The sequence below is a fragment of the Canis aureus genome, chromosome 18, assembly GCF_053574225.1.
Source record: "Canis aureus isolate CA01 chromosome 18, VMU_Caureus_v.1.0, whole genome shotgun sequence".
Lineage (NCBI taxonomy): Eukaryota > Metazoa > Chordata > Mammalia > Carnivora > Canidae > Canis > Canis aureus.
Window position 1 is genome coordinate 16752652 of NC_135628.1, and position 17905 is coordinate 16770556.

A 17905-nucleotide genomic window follows, 5' to 3' on the forward strand; every position below is an offset into this window, starting at 1 on the left:
TAGGGGTTACTAGAAGCTTGAGGAGAGAGAATGAAGAGTGAATTCTCACGGGTATGGGATTTCTTTTTATAGTGATGGAAATATTTTGGAATTAGATATTGGTGATGGCTGCACAGCCCTGTGTATATGGTAACTGAACTATATACTTCAAGTGATAAATTTTATGTTATGTGAATTATATCTCAATAAAAAATGAAAGAGCATGGAAGATAGATAAAACTCACCTTAAGTGGAAAATGCAGCTCAATTGCTATACCTAAATAAAACCAAATGCACATCTAATGATATTGTGTGAGATTGCCTAAAACTACCTCAAGAATGAGAAATTCTTAAATGCCATGGGAAGCTGGCTTTATTCAAACGGGTTGCTTATAATAAAATGACAACCAACTAATGGCAAAATTTGCATTTGTAATAGTCGATGCCAAAAGACAATGAAAATGTGTCTACCATGTGTTGAGGGAGAGTCAACCAATATATAATAGTTAAAATAGTTCAATTATTAGTTATGAGTGAAGGCAAAGTAAAAACATTTTCAGGTATGTAACGACATGATTTACCAGTCACAGGCTTCATTGAAAGAAAAATTAAGGGGATATACTTCAACAAAGAGAAAAAATACAAAGCTAGTCTTTGAAAGACATTGTCCATTTTAACATCTGTATAGTAGCCTATTATATAAATGAGCCACAGGATGTTTAATCATTCTCCTATCGATGGTTGCTTTCCATTTTTTGCCATTACAAACAATGCTTAACGTAACATCCAATAAGAAAAGCAGGTTGCAACAAAATATATACCATCTAACACAACTTATATTATCTTTTAAAACAAGCAAAAATATTACATATTTAGTGGATGCATACAAATGCAATATATATATATACACTCAGGGATAATAAACATCAAATTCTAGATGATGTCTTTTGGGTGGTGGGGAGAGAGAAGTATCATGGAAGAGTGTAGTAGGTACTTCCACTCTATTTGTGACATTTAATCTCTTTAAATGAACTTATGAGCTAATATGCAAAATGTTAAGGTTTGATTAAATTGTATTGAGAATGTATGGGAATTTGATATTATTATTATTATCCATATTTTTCTGTATGCTCAAAATATTATATATTAAAGAATTTTAAGTGAAAAACCTATGGCTGTCTTCCAAGACAGTTTTGTTTGGTTTCATCCATGTAAACATGATTTTACATATATTTAGGAGAAATTTAATGTTTTCCCTTTCTAACATTTCCCATATTGGGAATGATGGGTATTGGGATATGAGGATTCAGATATGAAGAAAGTCCTGCTGGCAACATGCTTCAATCCAGAAGCCACCAGAGACCACTTCATTAAAGGAGCTAACTGCTTGTATAATTTCCGAAATTATCAAAGGGGTTCCTCTAAAGCTCCCGCACCAGGAGACTCTTCTGGGGACACACCTTGATTCTTCGCGTATCTATAGCAAAGTGACTCTTATGTAGTAAAGTAATAGCACCTGCAGCTAATTTTTTTCTAGAGCCACCTTCAACTATGCCCCATGAGGTTTGTGAACCCAATCACGCTCCATGGGTGGGCTGTAATGATGGAGAGCTGAGGAAATGTTGGCTCTCACTGGAGGAGTTGCCCAGAGCTTCAGCACTACTTACAGTCATGACTGCTAATGATGGACACTAGTCAGTGACTTACTTCTGAGCTGATTCCTCAGGGCGTCTCAGTCACATCATTTTCCTGAAGTTATCCTTAGATGGAAAGGTACAGTACTGTCACCATTCGCTGATAGAGATAGCTGATTGCTCCCCTGTGTGTGCGGCTGCTGGCGTGCACGGTAGTGTTGGCAGTAGATGCAGCTCTGCTTCTAATCTCCATGCCCGAAGTAGAAAAAGAGTTTGTGTGTTGAGATGCCAGCTGGCTTGCAATGACATTGTCGTGTGTCCTATTTTAGGGGACTACGGATAAAACGTCCATCCAGAGGATTCCTCCGAAGAGAACTGACCAGCTCTGAGGTCTGAAGACATTTTAGGAAGCTTATGCTTTTTTTTTTTTTTTTTTTTTAACCAAGGCAAAGTATTATGTATTTTATGTTATTGAGAGGTAAACTACAAAAAATAACTTCTGATCTCCCTAATACAGGTTTTTTAACAATAAATACTTTGATATGTATTGCACATCTATTGAATATCAGGGACAGTGCTAGATTCTTAACATGTATTACCTCGTTTAATCCTCACGACAACTCTCTAAGGAAGGTACTTTATCTCCATTTCACAAATTAGGGAACTGAAGCATAATCGGATAAGTAGCTTGCCTGACGTTAGCAGGCAGCAAGGCAAGGCAAGCCTATGCTTTTTGCTTAAGTTTCATTGCTAATGGATAAAGACTGGTGTCAAATCATCCATACTGTAACCACCTTTCTTACTCTCCTGGGGATTAGACCAATTACCCATGCACTGATTTCAGGTGCAGCTATGGGTGCAGAGGGATCCCACACTTTTTTTTTTAAGATTTTATTTATTAAAAAAAAAGATTTTATTTATTTATTCATAGAGACAGAGAGAGAGAGAGGCAGAGACACAGGCAGAGGGAGAAGCAGGCATCATACAGAGAGCCTGACGTGGGACTCCATCAGGGTCTCCAGGATCACGCCCTGGGCTCCAGGCGGTGCTAAACCGCTGCGCCACCGGGGCTGCCTCTCCCCCCAGCACACACACTGTCTTTTAAGTAAAGATTCCAATGAGTGCTCTCTTTTTGATTCTTTCATCTTGAGTTCTGTTTAAGGGATGGTGGTTGTCATTCTTTCTGTGGACTGGATCAAAGCTCATTCGTGATGTATTGAGTTGGCACTTCAGAGCTCTACAAACCTGGTGAAATTTAGCTTTGCAGGCTTCTTCTGGCATAGGTCCTTGTTGGTATGAACAACGGGCAGAGCTACTGACTGAGCCTTACACTTCCCATTTCATATGCACATGTGGAAAACCGCACACATTGATGGAAAAAGCTCAAGAAAAAGATTTAGCTTTTCTCCAAAATATTTTTTTCTCGTTTGAAACAGCATGCCTCACATACATTGGGCCTGCCAGGGCAAACAAAATGAAAGAGCTAAACTGAAGATGATCCCTCCTTGAGGGAGGACTTTTTTGTTCTTTTTGTTGTTGTTAGTTAAAATAATAATTTTATTAAATGAAACCATTAATCATTAAATCATCAAGTTGCAGGGCATTTAATAGCCAGCCATTGTTTGAAGAAGAAAAGAGCTTGTTTTCCAGGCTTACTTAATTGCTCCTCCTCTTTCACCTCTCTGTCAGAGGGAGAGGGGTTTGAACACCATGCCTCAGTGCCTCTCCACACTCTAGGAAGACTTTTTTTTTTTAATAATAAATTTATTTTTTATTGGTGTTCAATTTGCCAACATACAGAATAACACCCAGTGCTCATCCCGTCAAGTGCCGCCCTCAGTGCCCGTCACCCATTCACCCCCACCCCCCGCCCCCCTAGGAAGACTTATAGAAAGGAGCTGAGGTTGAAGTGTTTGTGTAAAGCAAGTGTGTTCGGGCTACAGACTGGAGACTTCAAAGGGAAGGAACTTGCTGGCACCCTTTGATGGCAACCATGGGCAGCAAATCTAGGTATCGAGACATTGTTGACGCAGGGGACAATGTCAGGGCCTGTAGATGCTGTTCAACTTTGCCAGCTGGTGTGTATCCTAAGTGATTCATTTTTATTCTTTAGTAGGTGGGAAATCTGTGAAGGTTACCGAGTATGATGCAGAGTAGTTTACTCATTCATTAAATGTTTCTTAGCACCAACTGTTACCAGTTCTGTGATTAGGTTCTGGGGATGCAAGTGTGCATAACACCCTTTCCCTATCCCCATGAGGTTTGTAGCCAAGTTTAATCATCTGTGGGGTAAAGCATAAAGAAGCATTGAAAAAAAAACCAAGGCGTCAGTGATTTAAGAATGGCTTCCAATGAAGGTGACTTGAAGAATTATTATGCCTCAGCATAATAAATGCAAAGAGTCTTAAGAATCAAAAATGTCCTTGTTATTTTCCTAATTGCACCCAGATTAGAATTCAGGGACTGAAATTCTTTCATTCTGGTTTGTTGTCTAAGTCACACTTCCCATCCCAGCCAGGATTTCCAGCACTCACTCACATTCATGGTTAGGCATTACCCAAAGTGATTTCATGAACATCCATGCATGTTGTACCTTGTGTAAATAGTTTAGAATGTGGGCTAAATGTTTTTGCTTTGCTCCAAATGGCCCTAAGTTTCAGCAAAGGGGTTCCCTCAGGTAGCTGATAAATATATTTCCATATATATATACATGCACATTTTGGATAGTCTTTCATGAATCAGAATGTTCTCTGCCGAGTGTTCACAAATAAATTCATTAAGTTAATCTCTTCATTGTTTGGTAAGGTCTTTCATGTAGTAAAATCCAGTTGTGCAGGGAATTGTATGACTTTTCTACACTATAATAACAAATCCATCAGGAGGCACCATTAAAAGGCCCTCAGTGATGACCATTCATCCCCTGTGCTAAATTTTAATGGTAGCCACATACCAAGCACCTACGACATGCTGGCAGTCTGCAAGGTTCCAAGTTACTGTACATATGTTATCTCATTTACATCCCCTTTAAAATCTTCAGAGCACCATGCAAGGCGGTTACTGTTCTTCCCATTTTTCAGAAAAACAGAAACAGAAAACCTGAGTCCCAGAATAGTTTATCTTCTTAGAATCTTACAACTAGTAACAGCTTAACCCAGTTATGTGCTGTCCCAACTCATGCTTCTCTTGTAATAATACCACACCACCTGTCCCCAGAGTATATTTTCATGGGTTCAGTTCTTGTCACAGATCTTAGCACATGGCCATGGGTTGGAAACTCCTGCATGTAATGACAAAACCCTGCCACCTGCCCCAGGCATCCCTTAATGCCCAAGTATAAGGTGACTTAGTCTCAGAACAAACTTGGAACCTAAGCCAGTGTTTCTCAAACTTGGTGCACATTAGAATCACTGGACATGACAAACATACTGATACTTGGGCTCCACCTTAAAATAATGGATCGTTTCGGAGATTCTTAGGGGTAGGGCTTGGGCATCAGTAAACTTCAAAGCTCTCCAACTAATCTTATGTGCAGCCAGGTTGAGAACTGCAGGTGGATGCAAACAGCTTCAGGCTGGATGAAGGGCCACAAAACCATATGGTTTATATTTTCCCTATGGACATATGTTCCTCTGGGGGCCTAGAAATGCTGATGGGTCATCTTTCTATCCTAGGTAGTGATTTGGTTCGTGCAGTGTCCTCTCAGCTCCTTCTGGATAGCTTCTCAGACAGCAGGTTTCCTGTTTTTGTGCTCTTTGCTCTGTGAGGTGAAAATGTGGATCCAGTAGGTTATTGAGCAGTCTCATGTTTTTGAGGTAAAGTCCTTGGAGAGCCAGCATCTTTTAAAATGTAGATGATGGGCTTCATTATTGTAGTTTTAATATAAAATACACCTTGAAGAGCATAAGGATAGATCATCACCTTAGACAACAATACATATGATGGGTATGGTTTAAGAGTGATTTTCTGGCTGGGTTTATGTTGCTAAATTGTATTTCTATGAAATTTCTGGCTGGGTTTATGTTGCTAAATTGTATTTCTATGAAAGGAAGAGACACTAATCATTGTTGCCTCAGTATAATGCTTTCTGTGCCTTGAGGAGACAGATGAATTCCCTAGCTGGGAAACTATACTACTACTGAATTTTCCTGGCAATTGCAAATTTTCCAGCTAATTCCTGAATTGTAGGGTCTTCATCTGAGGAAGGATTAGAAATAGATAGCAAGATAGCACCTACCACATGTCAGTGCCATGCTGACTGTTCACTTAAGTGATTTCCTTCGCTTATCATCACAGCTCTCTGTAGTGAGAGTTATCATCTCTTTTCTACGTAGGAAACTGAAATCAGGGATCCCTGGGTAGCGCAGCGGTTTAGCGCCTGCCTTTGGCCCAGGGCGCGATCCTGGAGACCCGGGATCGAATCCCACATCGGGCTCCCGGTGCATGGATCCTGCTTCTCCCTCTGCCTGTGTCTGTGCCTCTCTCTCTCTCTCTCTCTCTCTTTCTCTGTGACTATCATAAATAAATAAATTAATTAATTAATTAATTAATTTAAAAAAAAGGAAACTGAAATCATGTGCTTGAGTCATAGGGGAGTAGAGACAGAACTGAATCTGGCCCCTTCCAAGGATGGGGGCAGCTGCAATAACGGATGTGAAAACACTGAATGGTACAGAGGACGGAGACCATACTACTAATCTTCTTAAACAGTATAGCCTTGGGTTTATAAAAGTTGTTATGTTTCACTTTCATTTTTCAAAACACCTCATGGGAAGCCTAGATAATGAACAAGAACCAAGTCTATTCTGTTGAAATGTATTAGTATCTTCCATTTATCCTTTAAGGAAAAGACCAGCTTTGGAAACCAATTGATCGAAACTGCTGGAGGTTTAAAGGGTGTGTTTCTCCCTTGGGAATGGGATGAACCCTTCTTGTTTCCGTCCTCCATGGAGCTGATACTAGCTTTGAGGGGAGTCTTTTGGCTGATTTTGTGTTTTCTCATGAGCTCACCTTCCAAATGCCACTGATTCATGCCAAATTAGCTAATGTGGCTGACCTGACCAGAATCAGATATAAACCCGGTTGGAATTGCAGACAATCTGAAAAGATATCCTAGAAAGAGTCCAAAGGGGAAACACATCCAGAGGCATAAAACAAACATCAGGCAGATTGTCCCAAAGGGTGGATTATCTCAAATTGAGCAATACTATAACTAGCAGCCCAAAGTCAGTCCTGTAAGAAATGACAGTGCCTGTCCTAGAAGTCTTCCTGGCATTCGGGAGTTCCCCTTGGACATGGTCACTCTCCCTACAAGCATCTTAAGAGAAGTCATCAGGAACTGCAGGCATTCTTTATGCCAGACGCTGTAGGAAATCCTTTAAAAGCCCAATGTGGCTGACTCTTTCCGGCAGCCCTATGAGATAGGCAACATCGTTACACATGGGCTGCAGAGGAGAATCGTGAAGCTTATAGGTGAAGTGACTTGCCCAAGAAAAATCAGGAGTGGTAGAAGCAGGCTTTAAGACTCCTAGCTTGTCCATTGGCAGAATGGGCCAAAAGCTTAGTGTTGCGTCCTGTCTTAAAAATAAGATATCTTGAGATAATTAGGCATTGGGGAATTTTTATAGTGTGCCCATTCCAAATGGCTCACCTTGAATGTGTTTTGTAAGTGGGAAGTGATGTTTCATCCCACCAGCTGAGAAAATTCTCCCAGAGGACTTAGAGTTGGTGGTTTTCAATATTTTAAAAATCCATCCAAAATGCCACCTTCCTGCTCAGCATTTTTATTTCAAGTACAGGAGTCTTGTATAAAGTTTGCTGTGGATTCTCACAAAGAACAGTGGATTTAGTCCACATGTAGGTAGAAGGAAAAGCACGGATGAGACAGGCTGTACCCCTTGCTGCTGACATGGCTCAGGGGGTACATGTGTCCATAGAAGTGGCTGTGAAGGAGTGCCCAGGTCCTTTTGTTAACTGCCTTATGTCAGGGCTGGGGCCCAGGGAAGGCCCATGGAGTCCCCTGAGCACTGCCTGCAGGACAGATGTTCCCTTCCCACTGGTCCTCTCTCCTGGGACAAGTTGCATAGCCACGAGTCAGGAATGTGTTATAACATTTGGCAGTCAACTTATTTTAATAAATTCAACAACAATTTAAACAACAACAACAACAAACTAGATCTCTGCCTGCAGAGCTCTCACTCTTATCTTACCCCTCAGACAGACATCAGGAACATGCTCTTTGTCTTGTCTTATATTTTTCCTTTTCTGGATGTTAGATTTATTTAGAAAATAATGGCTAATCTCAGGGTTGGCTCTTGGTGTGGATCTCCTTACAGTCCTCAGATGATGGCACTGAAGTTGCTATCTCCAACAAAAGAATGCCTTTCATTTCTCAGAGCTTTTGTCATCATGGTAGGCCCAATAAGAAGAACAAAGTGTGGTAGACAGGAGCAGGGGGGAAGCATAATTCTGAAGACTGCAAGTAACTTTAACAGATGCATAAAGACTCCTCCCCACCCAGGCAGTTTGTTGTGATCAAAATATAGCAGCAACATTGGCTAGCTCTCCACAGTTTACACAACACTTTGTGTGTGCAAAATATTATTAACTATTGTTTCTTTTGTGAAAATAAAGAAGGAGATGTTTGGAGAAACCAAAACAGTAGTTTTCAAACACACACAGTGGAATTATCTGAAGAGCTTTAGAAACTCCTGAGGTCTCAGGCTAAATGCACCTAGATTCTGCTTTAATTGACCTGAGCTTTGGGATTTTTAAAAGCTCCCCCGGTGGTTCTCATTTGCACCCTGGGTAAGAACCACCAAATTAAAAATTTCACCCAAAATCCTGAAGCTCTACCTGGCTTGACTGTTCATCAACAATGGTTGTGACTTCTGGAATTCCTATTAACATTCCAACCTGGCATAAGTAAAGCAAGAGATAAGAGCAGTTATTTAAGAGACCTGTTAGCCAGGACCTTTATATAATTCCTTCCTGAGCCATTATCACAAATTATATTAGGTGCATGTGTAAGGGGCAAGAGGATGATTTGCTTTTGCTCTGGGGGGAGTGTGAGTATACCTACTAACAAGTGTGTTCAAGAATCCTATATATTACACGGATTAGATACTCAATTATTGAGAGTATTAATGAGGTACAAGTTTGACTCCTTTAACTTATTATGCTACTTATTAAAACTTACTCTGAACTTGGGTCCAAGGTTACTTTAAATATCGAGTGAAGGCTCTGAAGTTGAGCCACTTGGATGTGAATCCAGAATCCAGACTTCCTGCATGCCAGCTGTGTAGGCTTTGGCAAGTTACTTAAGCTCTCTAAGCCCCGGTTTTCCTCACCCAAAAAGGGGGTGATAACAGTGCTTACTTCATAGGATTGTAAAGAAGATTAAAAGCTCGTTCACATTAAATTCTTAGCATTGTGCCTAGCACACAATGTATGTCAGGTATCATAGCTATTTTACCATGGTGAATCCTGAAATGAAAATCACAAGCTCGGTTCTTATATCATTCCATCCTTGATGGAGCTGATGTTAGCATTCTGATCCTTTTGCAACTCAGAACTCATGAATGATTTTTGCGCATTTTTATAAGAGCCTTCCATCCGCTTTCAGGCAGATACCACAAGTAGACATTGATTTTAGAAATGAAATGTATGGCAGTGGCATTTTATTCTTCGTGTAAAACAGCATTTCAGAGGCAACAAATATTTTTTTTTTTATTTGTTAGGGTGTGTGTGTGTGTGAATGCAGATAGAAAAGGTCTAAAATGGAAATGGTTTTTTTGCAAAGATCATATCATGGCATTATCTTTGAAAGGGCAGAAAACATAATGTCCAACAGTTCTTATTTTAGAATGGTGCTAATATTAGAATTTATTCAGAAGCTAAGGGTAGACCAAGTTGCTGCCCTCAGAGGTAGTGCTCTGCAACAGAGATTCAGAAAATCTCCATAAGGAGTTGCTACTCCTGCAGTGACTGGAAGCAGAAGACCACCATGAGGTCAGAGAGGATCAAAAGAACAGAGACAGATTCTCACACAGATTGTTATTTAACTTGTGGAGAGTGGGCAGGACCAGCACTAGCTGAGGACCAGTGATAGTTCTCCGTGGCCTGTTCTCACTTTGTGTGAAACAACGGGGTGTCCCGAAGTAGGGATTTATGACAGTAGATGATATGATACCATAAGATAAAGATAATAATGAATTAGGCCAGTCTTTTCTGAAAGTGTTTTCTGCTGAACACTCTGTGAGATGAAGGGAATTTCTTAACCTAATAAGATTGAGAAAAACCACAGGCTGTCGGCTCTTCTTAAGGATTCCTAATATACATCCCCATTATTTGGGTGTCTGAGAAGTCCTGCCATGAAGATAGTAGTTTGACTTTAACCCAGTTAAATTTGACTGAGGAATCTCCCTGTCCCTCAACAACACCTATTACATTCACAACTTTATTGAAGGGTACTTTGAGAAACAATAATAGACTAATATACTCTTAAAGAGCTTTAAAAGTCCTCTTTCACATTGCAATACCTGAATCCAACTAACCGTATTAATTTGATGTAGGACTAAATCTGAATCTATTTCCAGAAGAACAATTCTATGCACTCATCTCCCACACCATAAAGAAAGTAACCACCAAGCAAAATGGCCTCAAGGACAGAGACAGAGACAGAAACAGAGAGGGAAAAACAGGTCGGTGGTGGCTGAGGAAAGGGAGATGATCACACACACTTTTGGGAGAACTGTGGTGTTTACGAGGAAGATGAGATTTAAACAAACGGGGATTCAAACTCCTCAAAGAGGGCTGCTTTTATGAAAAACAAATTATTGTGTGTAATTGTGAAATAAAGGATGGTGATGTGTCAGTTTTTGTCTTGCACTTTTCTTTTGCTAAGTGCATTTGAAACTAATAGAGATAATGACTCTCCCACGTTCAGGCTCTGAGCAGCGATATGTGCCTTTGTCAGATCTTCAGTAGCTAATTAGACCATTTCCACCAAGTAAATTGCTCTAAGAGATGAGAGCAGACTTTGTGACTATGTCCCCAAGAGAAAAAAAAGGTCCAACTTGCTAACAACCAAGCATATGGAGGGGAGGGGGATTCTGTTCTCAGTTTGGTTATTTTCTACCCCCGGGGGAAGGAGGGGGTGGATTTTAACACCACTGCTCAGGTTCAGCTGTGGAATGTGTGCAGTTGTTGAAAGGGGAAGGATCAGATCCTCTTCCAGTATCTAAGCAATAGCCAGTATACAAATGAAAGGGCCCTAGGAGGCTACACGGGCACCCCCTAAACCAAAGTCTCCTCTAAATTCAAGATGGTGGCCTTATCCCTGGTTCTGCTCTTTTGCTCTGTCATCAAATCATGTTCCCCTGCAGAGAGGAAAGGTAATCAATGCGTACAGAACAGCACTGTATGAATTTTTCTTTTTTCCAACATTTTGAGTAAGGGTGACAGCAGGCATGTAAGTATTTCCACAATCTTGGTGGGGAGCCGATCTCTATCAGCAGGCTCAACTCTATTTGCAGCGACTCCAGTGGCAAGGGGAGTTTTTGTTCAGACGATCAGAATTCCAGCAAACGGTAAATGTCTCTTCATGCTGAGAAGTGGGAAATTCAATAATACTTTGGCTGGGTTCATGCTGAGTAGTGAAAATAGAATGAATATGGAGAGGGATTGTGACTTGAAGAGCAGTAAATCAGCTAGGCCAGATGCTTGCAACAATCCGCTTTTAATCTGAAGCCTCTCTTGTTTCTACCCCGTTCTCCAGGGTAACAGGGCTGTTTTTACACTTGTTTCTAGAGTGTTTTGTGCTGTTCGCCATAAAGCACGGAATTGAGTGCTCTGAGGTCTTTCCAAAAAACCTCTCTGTTCTTCCGCATAGATATTATTATGTCACTACTCGACCATTTACTCAAAGTCTCTACTTCGTGTTAGCCTAACTCAGAAGGCAAAGGTAGTGTGGGTGTTATGGTAGTAATAGCATCCCTAATTATGCCTGAACACTTTTTTCTTCTGTAAGCGAAGTGACAAGTTTCAGTAGGGGTCACTAGAATGGAAGTCCTACAAGGGCAGGGATTTCTGTCTGTTTTGTTCACTGTTCTATCAGCAACACCCAAGAACTCTAAGAAGTCAATGAATGCGTATTAGTGTACAGACTGTGAAAAAGTATATAGTCAGCTCTGAGCTCTCGGAGATGTCTCAGACTAACACCCAAAATGACCTCAGTTTTGCTGGCTTTTTATTATGCATGATTTTGTAGAAAAGCTCTGACTTGCAATTCTATGGAAAGAAATTTCAGTAGTATGTTTCTTTTTCAAAAGTTATGTCACTAAAAACTGATCATCATAGAGAAATTAAAAAGTAGAAACAATGAACCAAAAACCATGTATCTACTCCTCTGAGCTAATCACTGCCAGGATTTAAAGATGTGATCTTCCGGATTTTCTGATGCACATATTGGTACATTTTTATCATAATAAGATTAGATTATATTTACTGGGTTTTTTTGTTTTTTTTTTTTGGTTTAACAGTATTACATGAACCTCTACTTTTATTAATAGATATCTATATCGGCTTTTCCATAGTATCACAGTAGTATATTTTAAGAACGTACCAGAACTTAACCACCCCCTATGATTGTATATTTAAGTTGTCAAGAAGGGGAAGAGCTGGGGGCAGAGGGAGGAGGAATGCAGTAATACTTTATGTCTCTATGTGGCTTGACTGCTCATTTCTTTTTAGCACTGAATAATAACCCACTTATAGATGTTCTACAACATGTTTATTCAGTTAACCATTGAAGGAGTTCTTGGCTTATAGTTTTTGTCAATTATGAATAAACTTTTATAAAATTCATGTACAGGTTTTTTATGTGGACATCAGTTTTCAAATCATTTGGGTAATACCTAGCAGCGCAATTGCTGGAACATGTGGTAAAACTATGACTAGCTTCATAAGAAACTGTCAAACTCTTCCAAAGTGGCTGTAATACTTAACATTCCCACCAGCAAGAATGGGAGTTCCTATTGCTCTGCATCGTCACCAGCGATTGGTGTCATCTGTTTTGTTTTGGATTTTATCCATCCTGATAGGTGTGTACTGTATATCATTGCTGTTTTACTTTGCAATTCCCTAATGACATAAATTGTTACTTTTTTTTGCCATATGCATATCTTCTTCTGTGAGGAGTTGGTTCAGATCTTTTGCTCCATTGTAAATTGCATTGTTTATTTCCCTTTGCTGAATTTTAAGAGTTTAAAAATATATATTTTGGATATAAGACCTTTATATATGTGTTTGGCAAATACTCTCTCAGTAATGTCCTTTTTTTTTTTAGCACTTCAGGATTGTGTGCCATTTTGCTGAACCTAAAAACTTATATATAATGCTAAATGCTGATTCATGGTATGACTCTGCTCACCTGTGTTTGCTTTGCTATTCGCTAAAGTGATCCCACTGCTCCTCTCACTTCCTTAACCCCAAACATTCATTGTCAAAAAAACACTCGTATTCTGGGGTCATCATTGTCCATCTCTAAGAATTTGTCTTTATTTAAGTAAATGACCAAGGTGAGAATGTCTTTTTTCATCTATCTGCAGTAAGATTCCAGTGAGGGTCCAACTTATTTGTGTCCTGGTTTTAAAGAAAACAGACAGGCCTAGGGGGGAGCACATTGCCCACAGTGTTTAGGTTGGGCCATGTCATTGGTGAGGCTAATGGTTGTCTGTCTTCCTTTGCATGGCCGCCAGTCATCAAGGCTCCTCTGCGTCATTTTAAACGCCCTGCTTATGCATCTAGTTCCTACGCACCTTCGGTCCCAAAGAAAACTGATGAGCATCCTGCGAGGTACAAGATGCTGGATCAGAGGATCAAAATGAAAAAGATTCAGAATATCTCACATAACTGGAACAGAAAATAGGTCAAGGGGACAGTGAAGGAAAGGCCCACTCAACTTCCTCTCAGCACTCACCAGCCACAGTGGGATAGGTTTCCAAGACCCTTGGAGGCCTTGGAGGGCTGGTGCTTTTGTGATGGACTCTATCAAGGCAAAGTGAAGTCCATATGTGATTTTCCCCTTTGTTCTGTAAAGGACGCATCTGTAACTGGACCTGGGAGTCAACACAGACTCCAATAATAAGACGGTAGTCTCCTGTGGCTTTTATTTGTATAGATCTTTCAAAGTCTAAGTTGGACCCGGGTTAAAATAATGCATCTTCTTTAGAAAATTCCTCCCACTGACACTTCTTTTATCCCTAGAAGTTGACTTGCCGCAATAAGAATATTGGCTTAATAATCATTGTAGTTAAGAAATGCACTTCTTAAAACACTTTTTCCAGTTTTAAATACAATGGGAAAAATGTTTTTACAAGTGCATTCCTTAATTACAGTGATTATTACAATATTTAAAATCCAGGTAAATATGTAACTTTCAAAGTAAGTGCATTAAAGTTAAAAGTTGTGTTTCTGAATGTAACAATTGCAGAGGGAAAAGAAGACTAATGAATAGTTGAGTTCATGGAGGATTCTAAAGTGAGGCTTCATAAAGCAGATATGAGTTAAAAATAAAGATCCTTGCTTTGGTTTTCATGACAGGCTTCCTGCCTCATTTTGTCCCTTTGGAGATGTGAGAGTTTGCAGGAAATAACATTTTGGCTCTACTTCTAATTTGTTACTTTTACTTATAGTTGACAGTGCTAGAAATCAATGGGATGCCCATGCCTCAGAGACTCCAGGTTTGAGATCTACCCCAGGAGATGTCCATTTTGTCTCGTGGTCCTGGGGCAGGAGAGTGTAAATTATTGAACCTAATTTGAATCCCTTATTTGCAGATTTTTCTCCATAAATTTGGAGATACCTCTAAGTTAAATTTCAGATCATCCTCTCAGCAGACCATATAGCATAGCAAAGGCCCTTTGGGATCTCAGTTGCTCTTACAGCTCTTGGTGGAATGGAAGTCAGTAACTCACTTCTCTTCACTGTGACATTTTTAGCTCTCCTGAATGTCTCCTAGACTTTTCACTTTGGGCCTAAAATCACACAAACTGGTAAGGAAATGTTCAAGGCCAGAAATAACTTTTGACCCCTTCAAGAAATGGTCTGAGGCAGTGGAAAATTTACATGTGTTGTCTGGCAGTCCTGGTCACCAGTCCTGTCCCATCTATAACTAGTTGCATGTCCTCAGTCTAATGGCATAATCTTTAAAAGCCTCAGTTTGCTTAACTAGAAAGTGGGATTCATAATACCCATTGCCTTTTGTGGTGAAGATTGAGGTAACACGGATTTGGAATGTTATTGCTGAACTCAGTGAGTAATAAGAGCACGACAGATGTAGCTGTGAACATTCCACATCCAGAAAAAACTCTCAGGCTCCCCTGCAAAGAAGGAGCTGCGCACTGATGGCCACAGCCTTTGGGGGTCTGATCGTAAAGGGTTTCGAACTCTTTGGCCACAGTCACTTCCAGTAAACCACAGTTATGCAAGGTGGGCCAGCTCCAGAGTTTAGTGCCCATCATGCCATTGAGCAATTTATTTAAAACATGCTTTATGACGGTATTGCAGGGAAATTTAATTACTATACAAAAAAAAAAAAAAAATCACTGTGACTTTTTGTTAGGAAAGCAATTGTAATTCTTAACTCCCTGCTTGGTGCCTAAGCAAAGGATCCTTCTGCAGGCTGGCAGTGTCTATTCCACCTGAATTAGGTTAGCTCAACAGGTAGTTCCTCTCTGTTTGTATACAGATGCCCCAGTGTTGCTTCACAGAGCCATTTAGCCACACAATGAAACTGCCCATGGGTAGTGGCCTCCTTGCTCCCCAGGGGATCATCGATGATGTTCCTCATCTATCCGTCAATTCTTTCAGTCTTAGGCATTGAGACAGCAAGGTGGCTGTGCTTTCTTGACGTTAGAAGCCATGATCCTAGGGAAGACAGTTGGCTCCTTCTATATTCTTTTATCCCAATATATTATTTTTCAGCTTTGGCTAATATCTTGATTGAACACATGTACAGATACCGAGATTCTGCTTTGCTTGTAAAATGCCTACCATGTTTTTTTGCATGATGGATTGTATAGAAATGCCAGATTATATTCTTATAGCAAATAAAAATATGCTTTTAAAGGACTTTCTTGTATGAGTCACCTTTTTCTTCTCCAGATTTCTGGGATTCACTTGAAAAGAGTTAGATTTTCCCTATGCTTGGCACTACTCAGTCCTGAATATCTTGTCAAGATGAATAGCATAACAAGCTTCTCAGTTGGCTTCCTGATTGTATAGGGTTTTTAAAACCACCTTGCCCCTATACCAACCCAATCAATTAATTTGTTAATATGAATAACCCAGAATACCGGCTAGTCTGTGGGTAAGCACCTGTGTTATCAACTCCGTTTTATATCATCCCAGGCCAAGCTATATACTTGGTAGTTCAGAACTGGCACTGTGGGGCTAGAAAAATCTAACATTAAATCTTGGCTCTGCCTTTTGTTTGTTTTGTGAGCTCTAGCAAGTTTTGGAATCCCTCTGAACTTCAGTTTCCTCGGCTGTAAAATGAGGGTAATATTATTACCTGGCTCAGCACAGCACAGGGCTGAGAAAACAGTTAAGGGCATCAATAAATATTTGCTATTATTTCTTGGAGAAAGAGTAAAATGTAGTAAAAATAAGTTAGGCTTTTGAGTTTGACAGCAACATCCCTTACTGGTGCTATGACATCAGATAGGTTGTTTGTATTCTCCAACTTCAGTAAAAAGAAGTTCATAATTTAACTAATAAATTAATTAATAATATTTACACACACACAGACACACCCATACCGATTTCTGCCTCACAGGGCACTGCAGTCTTTAATATGCATTTCGACATTCAGTGGGTAACCTGACACCCCCACCCTTGGCACTCCCTTCACCCCTGTCTCCCTGAGCTCTTAGGAGTTCTTGACCTTCTATCTTTTATTATGGCCACCTCCTGCTCTCATATCCCACTTCTCTGAACCCTTGACCACCGTTGGCATCTTACTTCTACCAAATGCCTTTATTTTTCTGAACTTCCACCAACACAAGCCTACCACATAGGACGGACTTTCCCAGAAGGTTGGGATGATGGCACAGCAGTGGGTGTTCACCCACATAAGTTAAAAATCCAACCACAATCAGCTAGTCTTGTTTTGTGGAGGATTTCTCATGGTTGTGTCTTCCTTAGACACAGATTTGCCTGTATCTTCTTGGATTTCTCCTTCTACCAAGACCTTTCTCCCCTCTTGAACTTTAAATTTCTGTGAATGTACAGAGCAATCTGTCTCTTACTCCCTATACCATACAAGTTCAAGGCATTTTTAAAGCTTATGAACCCACTCTGCCAAACAAAGGACATTTACTCTGGGTCCTGCCTAAGTACAAAGAATTGACAGAAGCTTCAAATGGTGTTTTTTCTTGTATATAATCCAGTTCTTAGGCAGGAGACCAGCCCCTATAAGAAAAGAGCAGTATAAATTGTTCTCTCTCTTCCCAGCACACCTCTGCCCAGAATAAGACCCAGGTGTTCTGTGGATTTGGGGGGTTTTTGTTTTGTTTTGTGTTTTTTTTTTCCATCTAGTAGTAATACTAACCTCACATGGGTAGAGCAATGACTGTCACTAATAGATGCTCAGAGAATGTTAATTCCCTTTGCTTCCTACCTCTTTATAGCAGGAGCCAGTTAAGCCTTACTGTGAGCTCATCCACTGAGCTTTTGAAATAGGGAAGGCATTCCAGCACTCTTATTGTTATGATTTCTAATCCCCCGAGAGGTAGAGGGAGAAAAGCGGAGATGGTTGATAACCACTATTTTTAAAGTATAGGATTTCCATAAAGACCCATGTTCCTAAGACAGATGGAAGGACACTTATTTATCCATAAAGTTTGAATTTATTTTCCCTTTGCCTACAAATTTCACTTAATCAATATACTCTTTTTGATCCATTTCCAATTAAAAGAAAAACTATTGGGCTGACATCTTGGTTTATTGGGAGTCTGTCAAATTAAGTTAAATGTGAGGATGTGTTAGGACTGAGAGGGGGGGTGGGTGAAGAATTAACGATTTAGCTCCAGGTTTAACCTTTGGCAAAGTCCCAGGTGCCCATGGCAAGGCCAGTTGGGGCCAGAAAATGTTCTACAATATCGTAGATGTAGATAGTAGGCTTTTTTGGTGGTATTGTTCAAAGACTAATTTAGGAGATTCATGAGCATTCATTATACTTTTGTTATATTTAAAGAACATGAAAAACTGCTTTGGGGAATGATAAGTGATAA

At 40.1% G+C, this 17905-nt stretch overlaps 1 protein-coding gene across 7 annotated transcripts in view; it reads left to right on the forward strand.

Moving 5' to 3' along the window:
• PDE1C (phosphodiesterase 1C) overlaps window positions 1-15743 on the forward strand; it is a 482957-nt gene extending 467214 nt beyond the window's left edge. For 5 of the 7 annotated variants that reach the window (XM_077856290.1, XM_077856293.1, XM_077856296.1 and 2 more), the window contains one exon: window positions 13370-15743. In XM_077856290.1, the coding sequence (XP_077712416.1) occupies window positions 13370-13539 (170 nt within the window). In that variant the 3' untranslated portion in view covers window positions 13540-15743. Of the gene's footprint in view, window positions 1-1942; window positions 2394-13369 lie in introns of those variants that run through there. The other 2 variants (XM_077856292.1, XM_077856291.1) reach the window with 2 other exon arrangements.
• Window positions 15744-17905: the final 2162 nt, after the last annotated feature.